General features: G+C 39.2%; 1 protein-coding gene across 2 annotated transcripts in view; it reads right to left on the bottom strand.

The window, feature by feature from the left end:
* Positions 1-18243, bottom strand: part of PCNX2 (pecanex 2) — a 288030-nt gene that overhangs the window by 51363 nt on the left and 218424 nt on the right. For both annotated transcript variants that reach the window (XM_025448568.3, XM_025448569.3), the window contains one exon: positions 3617-3675. In XM_025448568.3, coding sequence (XP_025304353.3) covers positions 3617-3675 — 59 coding nt within the window. The remainder of the gene's footprint in view (positions 1-3616; positions 3676-18243) is intronic.

Raw genomic sequence — 18243 nt, 5'->3', positions numbered from 1 at the left:
CAAGCCTTTAGTGGTTTTTCAGTGCTCTTGGGATAGAGATGAGGCTTCTTCATACCACCTATAATGGGGTTCCCTATAATTTAGCATTCCCAGGTCTAAGCTGGGACAGTCACCGGTATAAGCTAGGAGCAAATCTGGGCTATATGGACATACAAGAAGCATGCAGGATCTGCTTCCTATTTCAGTCTCCGTCCTTACTTCCCACAAACTTCCTCCTCCTCCCTTATGCTCTGCATAGAACTTCTTTCAATGGAGAGACTCTCATGTCTTGCCCACCCTGGGCCTTTGTAGACACCGGTCTCTCTGCCCTGGTTGTTCTTTCATGCCTCTCTGGCTTCTTAACACTTATTATTCTTCAGACTTCGTCTTCATGGCTACTTCAGAGAAGCCTCCACTGACCACTTCACTGGGCCAAATCCCCCATCACAGGATCTCAGCACCATGAGCCTCTGCTCTGAAGCATGTGTCACAGTTGGAATCCGACTTTTGGTTTTTATGTGTATATGGTTAATTGATTCACATTTGATTGATTCAATGCAGTGGAGAACGTAAAGTGAAGAAAATATGTAGTGAAGGTAATGGGATCCATGTCTGAATTTGCTTATTTCTGGGTCCTAACACTCACAGAAGTCCTACCATGCACAAGGGACTAGCTAAATATCTGTTGAATCATCGATAACACCATGGATCATACAGCCTCTTTAAGAGAATTTTTTTTTAATTTTTATTTATTTATGATAGTCACACAGGGAGAGAGAGAGAGAGAGAGGCAGAGACACAGGCAGAGGGAGAAGCAGGCTCCATGCACCGGGAGCCCGACGTGGGATTCGATCCTGGGTCTCCAGGATCGCGCCCTGGGCCAAAGGCAGGCGCCAAACCGCTGCGCCACCCAGGGATCCCAGAATTTTTTTTTTATTTTTAAAGATTTTATTTATTTATTCATGAGACACACACACACACACACACACACACACACACACACACACAGAGGCACAGAGACACAGGCAGAGGGAGAAGCAGGCTCCATGCAGGGAGCCCGATGTGGGACTCGATCCCGGGTCCCCAGGATCACACCCTGGACTGAAGGCAGCGCTAAACCGCTGAGCCACCTGGGCTGCCCGAGAATTTTATTTTTAAGAGCACAACTGTCATGTAACTCCTGGGGCTTTTTGAAATCAAAATCATTGAGGATTAGAGACAATAGACAGCATCAATGCATATGTATATGCTACAATATAAACAATTACTGCTAGTCTTATATATCATATACAAATACATGTTTTATATATTATAATAACATAGATATTATATAGATGTCATTTGCTGCTTTGAAATTATATATACATATAATTCAGATTTATTGAGGGATAATCTGTGTAAGATAAAAATTCTTTTTTAGTGCGCAATTGACATTCACCAATTTTGTGGCATCCAGCAGTCTGTTCTGCTTCAGTGTTGAGCGGTATTCTGTAATATGCATGTACTAGAGCCTGTTTATCCATTCATCAATTGGAGGACATTTGGGTTGTTTCCAGTTTTAGTGATTAGGAGGAAATTCACCAAAAATATTCATGAGTGGAAGTTTATGTGAGTGTAAGTTTTTGTTTCTCTTGTGTAAAACCTGGGAATGGGCCTGCCATTCTGCAAAGTGGCTGTATCATATTTGCACCCTCGCCAGCCTCAATGATTGAGAGTTCAAATTGTTCTTCATCTTTGTTGAGACTTGGCATTGTCGGCAGTTGCGTGTTTGCTTATTTAATTTTAGCCATTCTAATTGGTGGATGATAACACCATGAAAGGAGTGAAGGAAGGGTACAGGAGAGGAGAGGGAATGTTGGAGGGAGTGTGGAATTGGGGGTTCATGGTGTGTTTCCTTTAATCTCCTTTCCACTCCCTCTATCTGATCTCTCGTAATGAAGCACAGAAACGTTCTTTAGAGAGAAGACTGGATAAATGTGGAAATCCTCCTGCTGTGGTTTTGGGTCTTGTGGGTGAAGGAAGCGCCGGAAGGGTCTGGAAGAAACGTTTGCATTCTGTACTTTTATTTTAGGAGCCTCTTATGTTTAGGAGGAAAATTCTGGCTCTGGAAAGTCAGAGAAGCATAGCTGCTCTAAAGAAGAAATGCCTAAAGCAAACTTCAAGTCTCCCTTCTAGACTGTCTATTGGAGTGGAGGCAAAGTTAGGGAAGGTCCAGATAAAGACTGCAGATCTATACAGAACTCCCCCTGCTCCATATCCTGGGGAAAGGGAGAATGACTGGGGGTGCAGAAAGGTGAAGACTGACCCTGAAAGTACCTACATAAGGAAGAACACTGATCCACCTGTAAGAAATCTATAAAATAACATCATCAAATTATGAATATCTTCGTAGGGCATTCATGACAGTTGAAAGTCAAATTGAAATTGGTGCATTTATAACATGATTATAATTAATGGAGAGAAATAAACTACTCTGTGGGCTGAGTCATGTCACATAGTCTAATGAAATATCAGTATGCTAAATCCTCTGTGTAGATGAAGCCCGCCTGACCTGCCATCAGTTCATTCTCAATGATGAATCAGCATGCATTCCGAGACACTAATTAGAGGTTACTTTGAGTCTCTGCCACTTTTAAAGGGAAGGCCTTATTGAGAGAATTAACTTTTGTTTAATTGTTCAAACTGTTTGATATTTAAAGAAAACAGAACAATTTCAACCACTGAAGTGGAGTCTTTGTAGAACACCTTGACCAGAGATCCACATAATTGGATTAAAATGAGACAACTATTATGGATAACTAGAGGGAAGATGCACTTGTGAAACTATCCATATGCCTAAGGTCAATGGCCCTGCAATGTCATAGAGGCCCACAGCTGCACATAAAGACACTTACTTATAGCCTATTCGCGCCCCGCCCGAAGTTGTACTTACTGACAAGTTGAACTTTACGTTAACAAAATATAAACCCATATCTCCAGGTATTTTCCCATTTCAAATTAGTCATGTATATGCAATTCAAATATAGATAAAGACATGATACAATTCTTCCTAGACAAAACTTTTGACACAGGGGAGAGAGTGAGGAGGATAAAAATGGAACATTTGCTTTCTGATATGAGGGAAAAAAGAGGTAGAAGGTTAAAAATAAGATGGATTACAGAAAGCCAAAAAGTAAAATAATTTCCTAGAAGTAAATTGTCCATAGCTTAATGTTAAATGAAGTTTCTGAAGATTTCTGGATCCTAGATCCTGGAATGATTTGCCTTGAGGACATCATAATGCCAATGGCTTCCCTAAGAATTTTTTTGCTACAAGACGAATAGCAAGGTTGAGAGTCTGTACTTGCCTTTTGTCACACACTAAAATGTCTTCATTGACGGTCCTTCTATACTGAACAGGTACCACATCAATTCTAAGTAATGGAGAAAAGCATTTCCAAACCAAATCAGGATGCTCGGTCAGTCTATTTGCATAGTTTTCTTTTCCTAGTCAGCATATTTATTACCAAGATATGCATTATCTCTACAATGACTAAAAAGAATGAGAACTCATTTCCCCTGTTTAGATTGAAGGACTCCATCTATACAAGAAAATAGATAAAGAGTTTACAAAGAGAGAAGAAAGGTATCTTCTTACCTGGATCCTTTTCAATTTGAACCACCAGCCTTGTGTTAGAATTATCCACACGCCTTGTGCTAGAAGGGACCACAAAGGGGTAAAAGGTCATGACTGGATCATTACAAATGAGAAACAGTTGGTTTACAGAATTGGCTGTGTGTTGGGGAACGCAGGGGATATGGAGCTCCCATATCAGGGTGATTGCTCCAATGTGACAATGCTGTAGGCAGAGAGAGGTGTCTTAAGATAACAGAGAGGGAAAGGTACAAGAAACACATGGAGGGGAGGGATGATGACATCTCAGGATTGGGAGACCAGCCTGATGCCTTATCAATTCTGAGCACCAGGTCCATAAAATAAAAGCAGGTACTTGAACTGCCAATGGAAGGTCACTCACTTTCCGAATTTGAAAGCAGTACCCACACAGGCATCTTTCTTTTAAAATTGATCCCACAAAACTGTGGTGAGCGAGTCAGTGTTCCACCACTTGCTGTCAAGTGCTGGGCATATTCTTTAGGCCTCTCTTCGCTTGAACCACAAGAATGAAATCAGCTCTTACAAACTTGGAAGAAGATAGATTGTCCGTAGCCATGGCAACAAATAGCTGTCAGAACCAGTTTTAAATCTCTTCAGCTATTTCAACTCACCTCAGTCCGTAGCCTCTGTAAGCCAGCCAACCCATGGCCCCCTGCTTCTGCAAGCCAGCCAATGGGGGACAGACTCATTCCAGACTTCTTAAGGGCCGACCAATCAACAGTGCATCCCCAAGTAATCGCATGTGTCAGTGTTATCAACCCACTCTGCCCCAGCACCTTAGCCATTTTTGAACTTTACACGTCCCAGAAGCCCTTGGTAAGTGCAACAGTCAACTCTGCTCAGAGACACTGTGCCTCACCCGCTTTGTCTGTTTATTTCAGATATTCAGTGGTTTCATCCACTGAAGGATGAAATACGAGGTTGACTTCAATCACATGAGCTTGGAAGTTTAACTGTTCATGATGTACAAAGATGGCAATTTCATATGGTTAAACCTAAGCCATAAAGAAATGGCTTTCACTAGAAATATATCATTGCATACAGGTTTACAAACAGGTTTGAATATCATGAGGGTCCTACTAACATTTGTGAAAAAACTGATCTTTAGCATGCCTGGCCTCTGCCTTTGCTTTTTCTACTCCAACCATGCTAGCTAGCCTCTTTCCATCTCTCCAGTGTGCTCCGATTTCCTATTCCTGTCACCCTGCCTCCCCTAGAACTCTGTGTGACCCTTGTGTCCTCTACTTGGAATCCTTACTGGCCCACCCTCTTTCCTGACACAGTTCTATAGTGCTTCGAGTCTGGCCCAAGTATCGCTCTCAGGGACAAGTTCCTGACACCTGCTATAGGTGAGACTCATGTCATACTTGAGTCTTCACACATCATACCTCTCCTTTGGGTAACCTGTCATGGTTAATATTACCAAAAATGATGACAGCTAATATTGCCACAGCACTTCTCTGCTTAAGCACTTTATGTGAGTTAACTCATTATACAGCTGCTTTCATAGGGTATTACCCGTATAATAATGGGTATTCTTATTACACCCATTCAGTCTGAGGAGGAACTTGAGATAAAGTGAGATCAACTATAGAGCCCAAGGTCACAGAGCTAATAAGTATGGAGCCAGATTTGAACCCAGTAGGCTGACTCTACCCTGTCAGGTATTTCTTTGTGGATCATTTTATTATATTCACCTCTTACACCCAAAGCAGCATGAAGACACACCTTTGTTTACAACTGGCATGAATAAAGAGCCCAATACGATGCTGTTTCTTAAGTTATTTTTTATCTCATGACACCCACTAAGAAGAAAGGAGACTAGCTGCCACTAACTTAGAGTTAAACATGATCGCTGACATCCTGAGTATGATTTAATAAATGACAAGCACTTGTTAGTAAGAGTGCTTAAGAAGAAACCTCAGAATGCAAACTTCTGTTGTGAACTTGTCTCTTGGGAATCAGAAGAGAAAATAAGTATTTAGATGGAACTAAGAAAAAAAAGTATTCTCTTTTCCTCACCTGTCTCAGATATTTGAGAACCATCTAGGCAAGATCTTGTTTGAGCTTTGTGGGACAGAGTCTGCAAATGGGTTGGAGAGAAGAAATAATTCTGTTGCATCTCAAAAAGGCTGTAAATCCTACCACTCTGTTCTATTACTGTGTCGGTTTTCCTTCCAAATACCCTCAGATCAGCTTTGAAAGTAAAAGAGCCCAGGGTGGCAAAAAATAAAGCAAACACCAAAATTCTTTCTAATGAAGGCAGAAATCCCATGTCGCCATAGTTAGTCCCTAAATGGAATTTTAATTTCACCTGAAGACCTAGGACAAATGAAATTTTCAGCGGCAGAATAAACAATTTTTAAAGTGGGGCTGAGCCAAAAGAAAGTCATTTACCAAACTCCTTGGGGAATTAAAACACCTTCTAAAACCATGTTAACTGGAAAGCTATCTTTGCAAAAGGCTACAGAATGCAGAGTGCTAAATTCGATCAGCAACAACTAAGCTACACTGCCTGTGTACCCCAGGGCCTCTGGCTCTCCACCAGACTAAGAAGGTGAACTGTCAGCCATACGGGTAATTTGAGTTTTTCTCCAGTGCTTTCCTCCTGTACATTTGGTGCTTACCATTCAAAGGTGCTAATTAGCTCAGTAATTGGATTTCTGCCTTAACTGTCCAATTGCATCAACATCAATTCTGTTTGCGCAGAGAGAAAACGGGGGCTTGTATTTCACGCCTCAATCTCAAGGGGGGAACAGAACGCTGGTACATGTTGGGTGTGCATTTATCTGCACGTATTCTTCCTAGCACCTGCCTGGCAAGTCCCTGTTCATTGCTAGGCAACATCGTCCTGAGGGCCACAGGCCAACAGTCTAGTCAAAGGCCTTTCCAGATAGGTTGACTTACTCTGAAGCATCTTCCCTTATGTTAATATGGAATGCTTCTGCAATCAAGCTAGTTTCCTCCCTTCAAATTTTGCTTTCTCACCTTCTGATGTGTCTCCCTAAGTCAAGCACCATCTCTCTTATATGGTTTCACCTGAGGCACTTAAATAATTTAACAGTAATTTAATCATACTGCTTCAAATTCCCATTTGTCAGCACACATAGGCTATTTATGGGAGAATTATTCCTATTTTTTTTATGGAAAAGTGTGACTGGTTGGAATGAGAAGTTTGTTCTATTCATGCAACAAACCCAGAATGGAGTTATGGGTGGACTGTAGTTCTATTTAGGGGATAGGATGGCCTTGGAAAAATCTACATGAACGAGATAGCCAGACCTTCAATAGGACACTGTCACCTTTTAAATTGGATATATACACAAAGTTCATTCAGGCTTATTTTGCATCTTTAAATTTTGCTGCCACTGATAATCAGATTAGTTCTCTCAAATCCAGAGAAGATCTTCTGGCTGCTGGGTCACTATGTGCTTCAGAATGACTTGGCATGAGAGAAAATTCCTAAAGACACAGAGTTAGACAACTGGCATAGTGGGCTCCACCTGAAGACAGACATTCAGGTAACCTCCAGCCTTAGTACCATCTGGGAGGTCTGATCTAGTTCTGGTTTCCAGTACCTTTGGGAGTAGTTGTTTGCAACCCCAAATTAAAGAAGTCTTTACGGGCACCTGGGTGGCACAGTTAAGCATCCAACTCTTGGTTTTGGCTTAGGTCATGATCTCAGGGTGGTGAGAACAAGTCCCATGTCAGGCTCTGAGCCCAGTGTGGACTTTGCTTGAGATTCTCTCTCCCCCTACCCCTCCCACGTGTGTTCTTTCTCTCTCTCTCTCTCTTTCTAATAAAGAAATAAATCCTAAAAAAAAAAAAAAAAGTTGAGGGGTGTTTGTCAATATAGCCACCTTTGATGTGCCTGGGCTTTGACTTCTAACTCCTCATCCAAAAATAAGCTTCTTGATAGTGAAAGGAACAGTGCTCCCTTTCTCCTGCCAGAGTGGTGTCAGAGAAAGCCAGTTGAAACAGAAGGTTTAAATGATATCCAGAATATCATAACATGGTACTCAGAATGTTCAGATTTCAAAGACAATAGATGCCAACACTGAGATAACAGAAATGAGGGAACTATCTGACAAAGACTTAGAACTAGTGTTCATAAAATTCTTCAACAAGCAATTAATACATTGGAAGCAAATGAAAAAAATGCGTCTGTTAGCCATATGGATGTCTTCTTTGGAAAAGTATCTATTCATTCATGTCTTCTGCCTATTTCTTAACTGGATTATTTATTTTTTGTGTGTTGAGTTTGGTAAGTTCTTTATAGATTTTAGATACTAGCGCTTTATCAGATATGTCATTTGCAAATATCTCCCCCCATTCTAGACTGCCTTTTATTTCATCTTGTTGAATGTTTTTTTCACTATCAAGAAGCTTTTTATCTTGATGAAGTCCCAACAGTTCATTTTTGCTTTGGTTTCCCTTGCCTACAGTGACATGTCCAGTAAGAAGTTGCTGTGGCCAAGGTCAAAGAGGTTTCTGTCTGTGTTCTCCTCTAGGATTTTGACGAATTCCTATCTCATATTTAGGTCTTTCATCCATTTTGAATTTATTGTTGTATATGATGTAAGAAAGTGGTCTAGTTTCATTCTTCTACATGTTGCTGTCCAGTTTTCCCAACACCATTTCTTAAAGAGACTGTCTTTTATCATTGGATAGTCTTTCCAGTTTTGCTGAAGATTAGTTGACCGTAGAGTTGAGATTCCATTTCTGGGTTCTCTATTCTGTTCTGTTGATCTGTTTGTTTTTGTATTAGTATCAAACGAACAATCATCATGTTTGTTTTGTGCTAGTCATCAATATCTTGATGACTACAGCTTTGTAATATAGCTTGGAATCCAGAATTGTAATGCCTCTATTTTTTTCTTTTTCAGGATTGCTTTGGCTATTCTGGGTCTTTTGTGGTTCCATGCAAATTTTAGAATTGTTCTAACTCTGAAAAATGCTGGTGGTATTTTGATAGGGATCGCATTAAATGTGTATATTGCTTTGAGTAGTACAGGCATTGTAACAATATTTGTTCTTCCAATCCATGAGCATGGAATCATCTTCCATTTATTTGTGTCCTCTTCAATTTCTTTCATAAGTATTCTACAGTTTTCAGAGTCAGGTCTTTTATCTCTTTGGTTAGGTTTATTCTTAGGAATCTTTTTGTTTTTGGTGAAATTGCAAATGGAATCAATTCCTTAATTTCTTTTTCTGCTGCTTCATTAATGCTATATAAAAATGCAACAAATTTCTGAACGATTTTATATCCCACAACTTTGCTGAATGCATGTATTAGTTCTAACAAACAATATTTTAGTGGAGTATTCTGGGTTTTCTACATAGAGTATCATATCATCTACGAAGAATGAAAGTTTACCTTCTTCCTTGCTGATCTAGAGGCCTTTTATTTCTTTGGGTTGTCTGATTGCTGAAGCTAAGAGTTCCAGTATGATGTTAAGCAGTAATGGTAAGAGTGGACCTCCTTGTTTTGTTCCTGACTAGGGGAAAGGTTCTCAATTTTTTTTCCCATTGAGGATGATATTAGCTGTGGGTCTTTCAGAAAAATAAGAATAGAAAGGAACTTCTTCACCTGATAAAGACTGTCTACAAAGACCTACAGCTAGCAATCATACTTAATGGTGAAATTTTTTTAAAAAAATATTTTATTCATTTATTCATGAGAGACACAGAGAGAGGCAGAGACATAGGCAGAGGGAGAGGCAGGCTCCCCCTGGGGACCCCAATGTGGGACTCGATCCCAGGACCCCGGGATCACGACCTGAGCTAAAGTCAGACGCTCAACCACTGAGCCACGAAGGTGCCCCTCAATGGTGAAAGATTGAATGTTTTCCCAATAAAGCTGGGAATAATGCAAGTATGTCCACTTTAATAACTCTTATTTAACACAGTGCTGGAGGTTCTAGCCAATGGATTGAGACAAGAAAGGCAAATAAAAGGCACACAGTTTGGAAAGAAAGAAATGAAACAGTGCATATTTGCTGATGACATGATTATCGATAGAGAAATTTCAGAGAATCTACAAAAACAACACAACACAAAACAAAACCCCAGACCTAGAAAGTGAGTTCAGTTAGGTCTCAGGGTACAAGATAACCTTACAAAAATGAAATGTATTTCTATGTACTAACAATGGATACCAAAATTTTTTAAAATACATTTTGAAATCACTCATAAAAAAGAGAAAATACTTGGGTTTTGTTAAACCTAAGAAAGTATATGCAGGGCTTATATGCTGAAGAATACCAAAATGCTGATGAAAGCAATAAGAGGAGTGCTAACCAAATGGAGAGATGTACCATATTAATGCGTTGGAAGACTCAGTAAAGATGTCAATTCTCTCTAAACTGATAGAAAGGCTTAGCATGGTTCCTGTCAAAATTTCCACAATATTTTTTGTAGATATTTAAGGAAAAACACCAATCAAACACAATCTTTTCCAAATAATAGGAGAGGATACTTCCCAATTCTTTATGAAAATAGTATTATTCTGAAAACAAAACTAAAGGCAGTATAAAGGAGAAAGAAAGAAAGAAAGAAAGAAAGAAAGAAAGAAAGAAAGAAAGAAAGAAAGATTGATTTTAGGTGCAAAAATATATATTTATAAATATAAATTAGTCTAAAATTTGTACAGAAAGGCAGAAAAATATTAGCTAAAACAATTTTTTTAAAAAAGAAGTGGGAATTTACTTAATTTCAAGGTATATTATGTAACTTCAGTGATGAAGACTGTTAGGATTGGTAGAGGGTATTACATATAGATAAATGAAACAGAACAGAGAACCCAGAAATAGACCCACACAAATATGCCCTATTTATTTTTTTAAAAAATAGAGGTAAAATTTGCATAACATAAGATTCATAATTTAACATTTCAAAGCAACAGTGTATTGGCTTTTAATACACTCACGATGTTGTGTGACTGTCACTACTATTTAATTCTGGAAGATTTTTAGCATCCCCAAAAGAAACCTTTTATCTATTAAGCAGTCACTCCCTGTTCATCCCTTTCCCCAGCCCCTGACAACCACCAATCTGTCTTTTGCGTGGATTTGACTGTTCCAAATATTTCATATAAATGGAATCACATTATATGCAGCATTTTGTGTCCGGTTTCCTTAATTTTACATAATGTTTTCAAAGTTCGTCTACATTGTAGCATATATCAATACTGCATTCTTTGGGATGGCTAAATAATATTTCATTGTATGATATATGATATTTTGTTTGTCAGTTCATCAGATAATGACATTTGGTTGTTTTCACTTTTTGGCTAGTATGAACAATGATTCTAGAAACACCTGTGCACAAGTTTTTGTTTGGAAACCTTCTTTGAAACTTTCTTTGGCATATACGTCAGAGTGAAATTAATTGTCTTGAGTGTTCACTGATGTAAAAAGCTTTTAATTTCAATAATCTAATTTTCTTTTGTATCTTGTGACGTTGGTGTTTAAGAATTCATTGCAAATCCAAGAGTTTTACAGTTTTAGCTTTTTATACTCAAGTCTGACTCATTTTGATTTAATTTTTGTATAGGATGTGATGTGAGGGTTCAACTACATTCTTTTGCAAATGGATATCCTGTTGTCCCAGTATCATTTACTGAAAGACTGTCCTTTCCCCCATTGAATGGTCTTAGCACTCTTGTGGAAAGTCAATTGACTGCAAATGTATAAATTTATTCCAAAAAGGGCAGTTGTAATTTTGACAGGAGCCAATTGAATCTGTCGACCAATCTGAGGAATATTACCTTCTTCAAATTGATGAACATTGGATGTCTTTCCATTTATTTGTCTTCTTTAATTTCTCTCAGTGATGTTCCTAGTTTTTGGTGTTCATGCTTTCTACTTCCAGTCCATTCAGGCTAATCTCTTGGTATACAATTGTTTATAGAACCTACTGATAATCCTTGTATTTATGTAAGGTTGGTAGTAATGCCCTCACTTTTATTTGTGATTACAGTAATTTGTCTTCTCTAATTTTTTCTTGGTCATTCTAGATAAAGATTTGTCAATTTTGTTGATATTTTCAAAGAATCAATTTTTTTTGTGTCATCTATTTTCTCTATTATTTTTCTATTCTCCATTTCATTTGTTCCCACTCTGATCTTTATCATTTCCTGCTGTCTTCTTGCTTTAGATTTAGTTTGCTTTTCTTTTTCTAGTCACTTGAGGTGGAAGATTAGGTGATTGATTTGAGATTTTTCTTAATTTCTAATATAAGTATTTACAGGTATGAATTTCTCTCTGAGCACTGCTTTTGCTACATCCGATAATTGTTGATATATTATGTTTCCGTTTTCATCCACCATAAAATAATTTTTTATTTTCTCTTGTTATTTCTTCTTTGACCCACTGGTTGTTTGAGAATGTTTTATTTGGCAAATATTTGGAAGATTTTCCAGGTTTCCTCTTGCTGCTAATTTACAATTTCATTTCATTGTGGTTGGAGAACATAAGTTGTACAACTTCAATCCTTTTACATTTACTGAGGTTTGTTTTATGGCCTAGCATATGTTCTAACCTGGAGAATAGTCCATGTGCACTTGACAAGAACATCTTTTTAAAAACTTTTGCCTGCAAAATACTCTTATGAGGCTAAAAAGCCATGGCACAGGAAGAAAATATTTTTAGTCACATACCCAACAAAACACTACTATCTAGCATATATAAAGAACTCTCAAAACTCAACAGTTAAAAAAATCCAATTAGAGAACAAGCACAAGACCTGAACAAACATTTCCCTGAAGAGATGATACCAATGGCAAATAAGCTCTGCAGAAGACATTCAACACCATAGTGAATAGCAAGTAGTTAAGGAAATGGAAATGAAAACCACTACAAGAGATCACTATACACTATCAGAATGGCTAAAAGAAAAAAATAGTAAAAACACCTGCCAAAGATCTGGAGAAACTGGATCTCTCATATATTGCTGAGGGGAATGTAAAATGGCATACAGCTCCACTGAAAAAAGTTTGGCAGTTTCTTATCTCTTTTTGTTTTTAAGATTTATTTATTTATTCATGAGAGACACAGAGACATAGGCAGAGGGAGAAGTAGGCTTCTCGCAGGGAGCCGGATGTGGGACTCGATCGTGGATCCTGGGATCACGCCCAGCCAAAAGCAGACACTCAATCACTGAGCCACCAAGTCGTCCCAGTTAGACAGTTTCTTAAAACACTACCATATGACCCAGTGATTGCATTCGTAGGCAATTATCCCAGAGAAGTGAAGACTTACATTCGAAAAGCTGTAGACTAATGTCCATAGCAGCTGTATTCATAATAGCCACAAACTGAAAACAACACAGATGTCCTCCGATGGTTGAGCTGTTAAAGAGAGTGTGTATATCCATGCACTCGGCTTTAAAAAGGGGCAAACTATTGACATATAAAATGACCTGAATGAATGTCTACTGAATTATGGTGAGTGAATACAGCTAACCCCACAAGGTTAAATACTATATGATTCCAGTCTCATAACATTCTTGAAATGACAAAATTACAGAGTTGGAGAATGGATTAGTAGTGGACAAGAATTAAGAAGGGGGTAGGGGCAAGAAGGACAAATGTGTGTTTATGGAGGGACGACAGGAGAGACATTTGTGGTGGTGGAAAAGCTCTGTATCTTTACTGTTATCAATATCAATACCCTGATTGTGACAGTTTTGCAAGATGCTAACACCTGTAAACTGGTAAAGGACGTATGGGGGATCCCTCTGTATTATTTCTCTCAACTATACATGAATCTATAAAGAGCTTTAAAAAAGTTTAAGAAATCTTCTTAGCTAACAGCAGGCCTGAATTTAGTTACTATAATAATGCATTCGTGTGCAATTCTCATTTCTGATCTGAACCTGCTTACATTTCCAATTAGGATTGCTTCTCCCATTTCAGCCAGAAGAGTCCAAGATTATTCAACATTTCAAATACAGGATATGAAATCCAACTATTCATTCACTGGAAGGTCATAAATATTTAGGGGGTGAAAAGTGTTTCTTCTCTTTCTGCAAATGCAACTAATAAAAATAGCAATAAAAAAGTTCGAGTTGCTTGCAGTTGGGCAAAGAGTCAGGCAAGGGGGGACTTGAATAAATAGAGATGCAGAGGATTATAACTGATTTATAAAAATTAAGTTATCAAAGAGGTGCTGTTTTTTCCCCAAGCTAAACATGTTTGGTTTAGGGTTTTGACTTCTGGGTACTATATCTTGGTAGCAAGATGCCTAATGGTATTTATGTGACAGTGTTTTAGAACTGTGGGTGAAATTTCTCCTGAAGACACATGTATTTTTTTTTTCATTAGTGACCAGTAGAATGTACAGGATTGGATTAAGATGAGCCCCACACACAAGCAAAAAGGACATGATCATCCTTGGCAATGAATGAATCCCATTTGTGCAGTGACGCACACAGCCCCTATGAATTAACTCAGGTCTTCTCATTTGCATGACTGCTTGTCTCAGGAGAGGCAGCAACATGAGAAGACACATTCTCTGAACATGAAGCCATTAACAGAGTGTCGTTTTGTCACCAAGGGATGTTGCACTTAATAAAAGCACACCAGTATGCTTCCCACTGAGATGGACTTCCCACTTCTCCTTTGCTGTTTTTTTTTACTTCCAGAGTATGCCACTATACTTTGCTCACCTTCCATCTTTTTTTTTTTTTTTTTGCTCACCTTCCATCTTTTTTTTTTTTTTTGCTTACCTTCCATCTTAAAACCCCAACAATAAAACTGCAATTTTAAGTCAATAAACCTGATTTCTGTTTCTAACTTGGTTAATAACTTATTAAACTATTTGAGGGATGAAAAGAAGAGAATCACTTAATTCTTCTGATCCCTAGTATTCTCATGCATAAAATGGCAACTGCACATTGCACAGGACTTTGGGTAGGAAATTAAAATAAAGAGCTTCGTCCATGACCGCCAACTTACAAAACTAAATAAAGAATTGCTTTAGCCTTGTAACAGCCCAGTTACCCCAGGGAACCATGAGAGATGATGGGTAAATAGAAAAAGCTTTTGATATCACTGCATCAGGACATTTGGGTATAGATTTTTCTGTAATGGGGAAAGGAACAGTAAAGTTTATCCTGAAAATGTTTTTCAAATTGATTTTTCAAATACTAAAATAGTTTGGGTCGAATCTTGGCTCCAGGAGCAAAAGGGCATTAGGCAACAGATAATCAGTTCATTCATCTCTCCCAGTTGTCCTGCATTTGCCCCAGCCTTTTCCCAAACAAGTGATTTTTAAAAATTTATTACTGAAGTGTAGTTGACATATAATGTTATATTAGTTTCCGGTGGACAATGGGGTGATTCAACAATGCTATACATTACATAATGCTCACCACGATTAAGTGTAGTCACTACACAGTATTATTACAATATTATTGACTATATTCCCTATGCTGTACTTTACATGTCTGTAACTTATTTATCACTAGATGTTTGTACTTCTTAATCCCCTTCACTTATTTCACCCATTCCCCACTCTGGTAACCATCAGTATGTTTTCTCTATGAGACTATTTGTTTTTTTATTTGTTCATTTGTTTTCTTTTTTAGACTCCACACATTAATTAAATTGTGTATTTGTCTTTCTCTGACTTATCTCACTTAGCATAATACCCTCTAGGTCCATCCATGTTGTTGCAAGTGGTAATACTTGTGTGTGTGTGTATATATATATATATATATTCTTTATCCATTCATCTATCAAAGGACACTTGGGTTGCTTCCATACCTTGGCTATTATAAATAACGCCATAAACATAGGAGTGTACAAATCTTTTCAAAGTAGTGCCCAAACAGGTTATTTGACAATGCTAAGGAAATCTCCTCTCTGGTGGCTTCCCTGGTGGCTGTACTTTATCCATGACAACTTTACATAGAAAGCTAGTGTTCTATCATTCTGAAATGCTCTTAAAAATTGCTTTTTAAAAACTTCATTTCCTACCCAATTTTCTTTAAAACCCACTAAGACCTTTCTCTCCTACCTCTTCCTCAAGCTTCAAAGTATACCTCTCTCCAAAGCCTACCCTGACACTAGGAAGATAAGCTCTAACTATATAGCCTCTAAAACAAATACTTTCTTTAATGTGAAAAGAGGAATGTAATACATTAAATTACCCTTGGTTTTATCAGATAATACATTTTTTCTTATTCTCATGTATGTGATTATTTTTCCATTATTGATTATTTTTCATCTAAAAATCTTGAAGGGGAGCAACAGTTTAAAGAGAGAAACAAACACAGCAATCTAGACACGAGAAAGTATTATAAACCCTATAAGTGGTGATGATGGTAGTGTTCCCAAAGGGACAAGAAAAAAAAGAATATATATGGCTTATATGTCCACATTATGTACAGATTTCATTAATCAGTTGGTACCACTGTGTACCAAGAAGCAGCAACCATATGCGAAGCCTGGGCCAGGTCTCTTGGCTCTCTGTAAAATAGGATTAAAGTCAGTCATGGAAATATACTCAGATAACAAGATTACAGGAGCCCCATCTGATCACTACAATGCTAAGGAATGAGTTTTCACCTAGAGCCTCAAATGCACACATTCCCTAGGACCCAAAGTGGCCTGACCACAGCTGACTCCATCAGTCATGGGAAGAATGAGAACATACTGACCATGGCCAACAACATCCATTTTGAGCATTGGCTGATCACAGGAAAGACCTGAAGGGCTCAGGGTTCTTGGGTTCTTGGGGAGTAAACCTACACTGTACAGATGCCTTGAGTCTACACAATAAATCTCCTACATTGGATATGTGATCCCATGCAGTAAAAGAGTCTGCAGATTTAACGTGGATTTAAGAGCTGACTATATCCTGCCTTCCTTTGTTTGGAAGAAGTCAGCCCGATCTCCAACACTCCCCTAAAAGCGGGGAAAGGACCCCACCCCCGCCCTCACTTGCTGCAGTGAAAAGGGTTCTGCCCACATGCTGTTATAGACTTACACCCCCTGAAACCATCTATCAATCTGATTCAGTCCCAAAGCCTTGCTCCTGCGTGACCTTGAAGTGTAGAGTCAGCAGCCCCAGACAGCGGGGAAGCAGGTGGGCATGTTGGACTCCTTCTTGCAGGCACATGGTCAACTTCAATACTCTGCACTTTTCAAATTCTTTAACTGCTCAGCAAAATGTAACAGGACCTTGAGTAAAATTATGCACCACAGCATAATGAATAATAAGCTCAAACCAGTGCTATTTGAGAAATTCACCACACTGGAGTTCCTCAAAAGCATCATCTTTCTGGAATATATTTGCATAATAGCTTATTGCCACACCTGAAGTGTCAAACTTTACCCCTGGGTATGTGTGCGAGAGCTTTCTCATCCGTCAGCAAAACAGCAGGATGGGGCCAAGTTCATCATTTCGTTTCTCAGATATAATAGCATTGACACACAGACCAGAAATTCCAGTTAAGGAAATCTGAGCCAGAGAAGGGACATGGAACAACTGGCCTCAGACACAGGGCCCGTCAGCCATAGAGCCAGGGAAGGCTTCAACTCCTGACCTGCCACTCTGTTCTGGAGGTGCAATGGGGGATGCCTGGCACCTTCCCTGGTGTCTAACCTAGTTAGAACCACAGCATTATGGCAATAAAGGTCTGACCATCATGCTGCCACTTCTCGGAAATAAAAGGTATAGGGGAAGGATCCCTTGGAAAAAAGCCATCACTTGTTTTTACTAGGAACCTTTTTTTTTTTTTTTTAAAGATTTCATTTATTTATTCGTAAGAGATACCAAAGAGAGGCAGAGACACAGGCAGAGGGAGAAGCAGGCTCCCTGTGGGGAACCTGATGCAGGACCCGATCCCAGGACTCCAGGATCACAACATGAGCCAAAGGCAGACGCTCAACCACTGGGCCACCCAGGCACCTCTGTTAGGAACCTTTTGGCCTCAAGGGACAGAAAACCCAACTGGAAATGGTGTAAGCAAAATATGGAATACACTGGCTCACGCAGCCCAGAGCTCAGTCAGGCCCAGCAGACTCAGGGGCCAGGGCGGGTCAGTAGGAATCATGGTCCCATGTCCCATGGCCCTGTGTTCTTCTGTGTTTGCTAAACTCAGGCCCAGCTTGCTTTGTGGGGACGAGAAGGCTGCCAGCAGCATTCAGCCTGTGTCCTGCCCCTTCAGGCTAGGGGGAAAGAAAGGACCAACTCTCCCAGCATGGCTCCCTTCCCGGAAGCCCCAGAACCCCCTCAGGCCAGGCAGAAACAACAGATCTCTGGGACTCAGGTGTGAACCCTGTCTTTCTATTGCCTTGGCCCTTTGGCCACAGTGTCACTTCCTTCTCGGTTTCTTACCGGAGGCCTAGAGTCCAGAGAAACATTGAATGCAGAGCCAAGTTTCAGCAGAAAGAAATGAAATCTGAGGCAGGCCCTGCATGGCTGTAAGTTCTCCATCAGCACCATTTGGCTGAGCTTCACTGAGCCCCTTTTGGCTTCACGGGCTGCCTTGACACCTTCATTTTATCATCTATAGCTAAAAAATGTTTCTCCTTACTTCTGTTCCATTTAGAAAGTTTGGGACTTGGTCCATAATCCTGTCCTGGCTACACCCACAAGTCC

This window comes from Canis lupus, chromosome 4, assembly GCF_003254725.2.
Source record: "Canis lupus dingo isolate Sandy chromosome 4, ASM325472v2, whole genome shotgun sequence".
In the NCBI taxonomy this organism is placed as follows: domain Eukaryota; kingdom Metazoa; phylum Chordata; class Mammalia; order Carnivora; family Canidae; genus Canis; species Canis lupus.
The sequence above is the reverse complement of the archived record's forward strand: the minus strand, read 5'-3'. Positions and strand labels throughout refer to the sequence as shown.